The 5320-nt window shown below is 48.8% G+C and overlaps 1 protein-coding gene across 1 annotated transcript; it reads left to right on the top strand.

Moving 5' to 3' along the window:
- The first annotated feature begins 2104 nt into the window (after nucleotides 1-2104).
- Nucleotides 2105-4376, top strand: LOC103640510 (cyclin-D5-2). The gene is made up of 5 exons (XM_008663293.4): nucleotides 2105-2578; nucleotides 2661-2747; nucleotides 2878-3178; nucleotides 3294-3430; nucleotides 3557-4376. The coding sequence occupies exons 1-5, from the start codon at nucleotides 2279-2281 to the stop codon at nucleotides 3767-3769; spliced, it is 1038 nt and encodes a 345-aa protein (XP_008661515.1). The 5' UTR covers nucleotides 2105-2278; the 3' UTR covers nucleotides 3770-4376.
- Nucleotides 4377-5320: the final 944 nt, after the last annotated feature.

The raw sequence follows: 5320 nt of genomic DNA, 5'->3' as shown, positions 1-5320 counted from the left end.
GTTAGATTTTGGCTTTCTTTTGCCCTTGTTGTGGTTCCTTTGAACCCTGTTGGCGCTGGAGTGGCCCTCGCCTCCTTTAGATCACGTGTCCTTAGCCCGAGCTTTCTCCTCAACATCCAGAGACACTATCAGATTTTCAACTGATATCTCCTGTCTCTTATGTTTCAGAGATGTGGCAAAGTTCCTCCATGTAGAAGGCAACTTTGCAATAATGTATCCAGCCACAAATCGGTCAGGAAAGACTATCTTAAGGTGGTCGAGCTCCTTGGCTATACACTGTATTCCATGAGCTTGCTCTACAATAGAGCGATTATCAGCCATCTTATAATCATGAAAACTCTCCATGATATACAGGTCACTGCCAACATCTGATGCACCATACTTAGTAGTAAGTGCATCCCACAACTCTTTCCCATCTGTGTGCTGAATATTTGCATCAACCAGACGGTCAACAAGCGCGCTAAGAACTGCTCCCGTAAAGATAGTATTGGCATGGTCGTACTCTTTCTCCTGTTCAGGAGTCAGTGCGCCCTCAGGTTTGCCTTTACTAACATGGAAGACATTCATAGCAGTAAGCCAGAGCGTGGCCTTGACTTGCCACCTCTTAAAGTGCATACCATTGAACTTTTCTGGCTTCAGCGCGTCGGCAAAAGCAGCCATAGAAAAACTAGGAAATTGTCTACAATAAGATTTTTTGGATTGTTGAATAATTAGACAATTTTCAGATTAAATTCCGAATATAAATCATGACCGAATCATAAGAACTGAAGTAAAAAGTCAAATCAGATGATGCGTACTGATCAGACATACTGGTAGATGGCGCGAGTCGGAATCAGCAGGGTCGACGACGTCGAAGTAGCGAAATCAGCAGGGTCGACGAGGTCAGAAGATCACGAGCAGTCACGTGAGGACGCTTCCCAAAAACCTTATTCGCCTCTCCCGGTACAGGATCTCGAAGGCGAAGGGTTCCGGAGACCTGCTCTCCTGATCGCAGATGCACGTCTGTGGTCGGGATGAAGAGAACTGAAGGCGGCTCAGCTGTGAAGAGAGGCGAAAGCGGAAACTGGGATGATTTGGATGCTGGCTGCCAGGCGTCTTTTATAGGGCCGAGTCCGTGAACATATAACTATCTTCGATCTTATCCGCCCGCGAAAATCTCGCGTTCAGTTTATATTTTATAGCGATCGGTTAGGATTCTAAACTTAACAGTCAAGCAACCAAAAATTCAAACAGCAAAAGGAAGTCGCACCCCCGCAAGACGAGGGGCCGGATTTCGGCGGACCATTTACGCGCATGTCGTGCGCCCGCGCCCCCGCCCCGCCCCGGCCAGGCGAGGAAAGCGAGCGCGCGTGCGTGTGTGGCTCTCCACACTCTCTCCTCTCATCCATGACTCCACTAGGACTAGCAATATGGTGGTATTGGTTCCACCATTCCCTAGCCATACACATATATGACTTTTGAGATTTTCTTGGGATTTAATTGAATTTCTCAATTGGGCCTAGCCCATAAATCCTAACAGTTTATACCATAGAAAAGTAAAGTTTTGCCAAAACTGTCAATGTCCAGAAATGCATATGGTAACATTGGAGAACACACATTTTTTAGAAAAAACTACAACGATTTATGCCATGTTTCAATCTCACATGATAAACTTTAGCTTCCTGCTAAACTTTAGTCATATAAATTGAAGTGCTAAAGTTTAGCTCCTTTAGTTGTTTGGACTACTTTAATAAAGTTTAGCACATTGGAATAAAAATACACACATGCTCCTAATGTGGAGAGAGAGAACGGGGTTGAAGGGTATGGGTGGAAAACAGGGGTTCCCTAGCCCATATTTAACTACTTTTAGCATCCTTTCAGCAGATTATGAGATAATAAGACTAGCTCTTTTGTTTAGATCACCCAATAGCTAAAAGTAGCTAAAACTTGTTAAGACCTTGTTCGTTTCTGTCGGATTATATCCGAAATTGTTCCAGCTAATTAAAGATTATATAAATTAGAGAAGCAATTCAGTTAACCAATTCGGCACAAACGAACAAGGCCTAAAGTTTATCTCGTGACATTGAAACATGCTCTTAAGCTAGAGCTAGTTAAATAGGTGGAGGAGGCTTCGGTTGCCATCTCACTCTCGCCGTCACTCCGGCCTCTTCCACGGCCGCCTCCGCCGCCGCCGCCGACCACCATAGCAACAGATATTTCGGAGCTCGCGCCTTACGCGCATGGTTTGCTCGACGTGCACCGTAACTAATCGACTATAAGCGTGGTGCCTATTGACGAGATGATGCCGGTGGAGGAGGCGGCGGCGGATGACTGGTCGGAGTGCGCGTTCTCGCTGACCTGCGAGGAAGACTGCGCCGACCTCGGCGACGGCGAGCTATTCCCGCTCTACAGTGCCGGCGACGAGGAGGAAGATGAGTACTTGGAGCAGCTGGTGTTCAAGGAGACCAGCTTCTGCTCCTCCTCCGACTCAGCTGCCGACTGCGACGGCGATGAAGAAGGAGACGAAGAATACTCTTCGCTCACCTCAGAGGAGTGGTTCCGCCAAGCTCGCCTCGCCGCCGTCAAGTGGATTCTTGAGGTGAGTCCCGATTTCCTTAGCTCTAACCCCTTCGCGCCATCAGGCTGGCACGGCATCTGATTGCGTCGTTCGCCCATTGCAGACCCGCGGGTGCTTCGGCTTCGGCCACCGGACGGCGTACCTCGCCATCTCCTACTTCGATAGCTTCCTCCTCCGGCGACGCATCGATGTAATCTATCCGCGCCGCCGTTTAAAAAAAAAAACTTGTCTTTTTTTTTAAAAAAAAAAAACGGCTATGCTTTTGGGGACCAACGCGCGAATGAATGCCTGACGCGAGGCATTGGCACTGGTGGCTGCAGAGGGAGACGATGCCGTGGGCGGCGCAGCTGCTGTCCGTTGCGTGCGTGTCCGTGGCCGCCAAGATGGAGGAGTGCCAGGCGCCGGCGCTGTCGGAGTTCCACGCCGGCGGCTTCGACTTCGACTCGGCGTCCATCCGGCGGATGGAGCTGCTGGTGCTGTCCACGCTCGGGTGGCGCATGGGCGCCGTCACGCCCTTGGACTTTCTCCCCTGCTTCTCCTCCCGCGTCCACCCGCATGGCGGCGCCGGCGCCGGCGCCGGCGGCCGCGTCGCCATCGGTTTCATCTTTGCCACGGCCGAAGGTTCGTACACATCAAGATCGAATCTTTTTTTTATCTCTTTTCTGACATCCAGTGATCTGTCCCGCGTGAATTGCTCTGACTGTCTGGTCTGTCCGGTGTTCGACTGTTTGCGCAGCTGGTAGCGTGCTCGATCACAGGCCGTCCACTGTGGCTGCAGCCGCAATCTTGGCTGCAACCTACGGACCTCTGCTGACCAAAGAAGCACTGAGCTCCAAGATGAGCTGCCTTTCTCCATCTTATCTTATTGAGAAGGTGAGTCACTTGCTTCCATCTTCTAGTACGTAGCTGTGTAGCATTTTGACCATAGTTAGTGTTCTGTCTGGATGAACCTTGGATTCGATGAACTCCACTTCACCATTTCTCTGTTTCTCTGACCAGGAGCATGTACATGCCTGCTACAGCATGATGGTTGGGGACATGAGCAGGAGAGGCAGCAAGAGATCATTGCCATGTTCAGGCCCCGACGAGATTGCCACTAGTACATATCATTCTGTTCTAGTTGATGATGCCACGGACACCGCCGCCTTCGCCTCGGCGGTGGCCGCGGCGAGGAGTAAGCAGATCAGGCTGGAGCTGACGGGCATCCATTGAGGAAGCTAGCACCACCGGGGACACGATTTTTAGCCAGATGTCTAGGGGGGGCTTGGTTTGATCTTCCCTTTCGTTTTCTTTCCTTCTTTTTTTTAACCTATATGTTTGCAAAAAAAGAAGAGATTTTTTTAGGTTCTTTTAGCCATTGCCATGGGGTTGGCGTTTGGCTGCTGTCAGATTGGTTTGATTTGGTTTGTGAGAGGTGGAAGAGATGAACAAAGCAGAGGGCTGAGCTTCCCTATGGAGAGGGGAGCTTAGGTTAATAAGCCCGCTGCACAGTGCTCCAACAGGGCACTCGTTTCCAGTGAACTTTATTTCGAAGTTGCACTGTTTGATAAACCATTGTTGATGCAATGCTGCATTGCATATGGTGGTGAGATGCAGAGAAGATGCAAAACAAGCGAGGTTGAGGGTTTTGCCATTGTGTATAGAGAGAGGGAGAGAGAGGGAGAGATGTTTCCCTTTTTCACTTGTGCAAGTGGGTGGTGTTTCACTCTGCACCTGCAAGGGTCACATCGGTATGAACAGACCCTGTGTACTTGTGTAAAAACTCCTCTTGTTCTTGAGGAACTGAGAGAGAATCAGATTGCATCAAGCTTTGCCTGCCTGTGTGAGTGTGTGTGTGTATGTCGCGACATCCCTGTAGGTTTCTTGATCAGTTCCGCTGGCCGCTGCAGATTTTGAATGCCACTCATTCAGTTCTGGCTGCGGCTGGGCCATGCCAGCACTTGTTGCTCTGCTTTTTTCTTCAGGATCAGGGAAGGAGGATCCAATGCAACCCTTTCCCTGTTCCATTGCAGCCAGTTCAGCTCAGCACATGCTAACTGAATCTCGGCCAAACCCCACTGTTGCACAGCACTTGCACAACCCACAGTGGTAAAAAAGTAAAGAGATGGCCGGTGCGTAAAAGAAAGGCATTGTCAACCATGATTAGCGGTAAGTACAGTGTGGCCTTTTGGCCATTATTTGTGCATTTGCATTGCATGCATGCTGAGGCTGAGCAAAGCGTGCAACAGCACATTGCGATGTGCTCTTGTGTAGTATATGGACGGGAGGGTTAGGCCCTGTTTCAATCCACTTGATAAACTTTAACCGCTTTTTTAGCTACTTTTTGTCATTTGGTGATCTAAACAGTAGAGCTAATGGTGGTGTGATAAAATTTAGTACCTATTATCTTTATCTCATAAGCTGCTCAAGGGGTGCTAAAATGAGCTAAACATGGGTCAGGGAACCCTATTTTCCACCTCATACCCTCCAACCCCATTCTCTCTTTCCGCATTAGTGGCATGGATGTATTTTTATACCAATATGCTAAACTTTATTAGAGTAGTTCAAACACCATAAGGAGCTAAACTTTAGCACTTCAATTAATATGGCTAAAGTTTAGCAGGAAGCTAAAGTTTATCCCGTGAGATTGATACAGGCCGGCCTTAATGTACACCGGATAGATACTAAGGGTTAGCACTTTGTGTGCCAATAATTTGCCCTAGTATTAACAGCGGCGATGTGACCCTCAAACTCGTGTATTTGGGTTGGGTGTGTCTCTTTATC

This window comes from Zea mays, chromosome 1, assembly GCF_902167145.1.
Source record: "Zea mays cultivar B73 chromosome 1, Zm-B73-REFERENCE-NAM-5.0, whole genome shotgun sequence".
NCBI lineage: Eukaryota > Viridiplantae > Streptophyta > Magnoliopsida > Poales > Poaceae > Zea > Zea mays.
The sequence above is the reverse complement of the archived record's forward strand: the minus strand, read 5'-3'. Positions and strand labels throughout refer to the sequence as shown.

Bases quoted from the DNA above. Each gene is read 5' to 3' on its own strand.
- LOC103640510 (XM_008663293.4), top strand. From the start codon at position 2,279: ATGATGCCGGTGGAGGAGGCGGCGGCGGATGACTGGTCGGAGTGCGCG. The intron at 2,579-2,660 runs GTGAGTCCCGAT...CGCCCATTGCAG, and splicing joins CCGTCAAGTGGATTCTTGAG to ACCCGCGGGTGCTTCGGCTT. The intron at 2,748-2,877 runs GTAATCTATCCG...TGGTGGCTGCAG, and splicing joins TCCTCCGGCGACGCATCGAT to AGGGAGACGATGCCGTGGGC.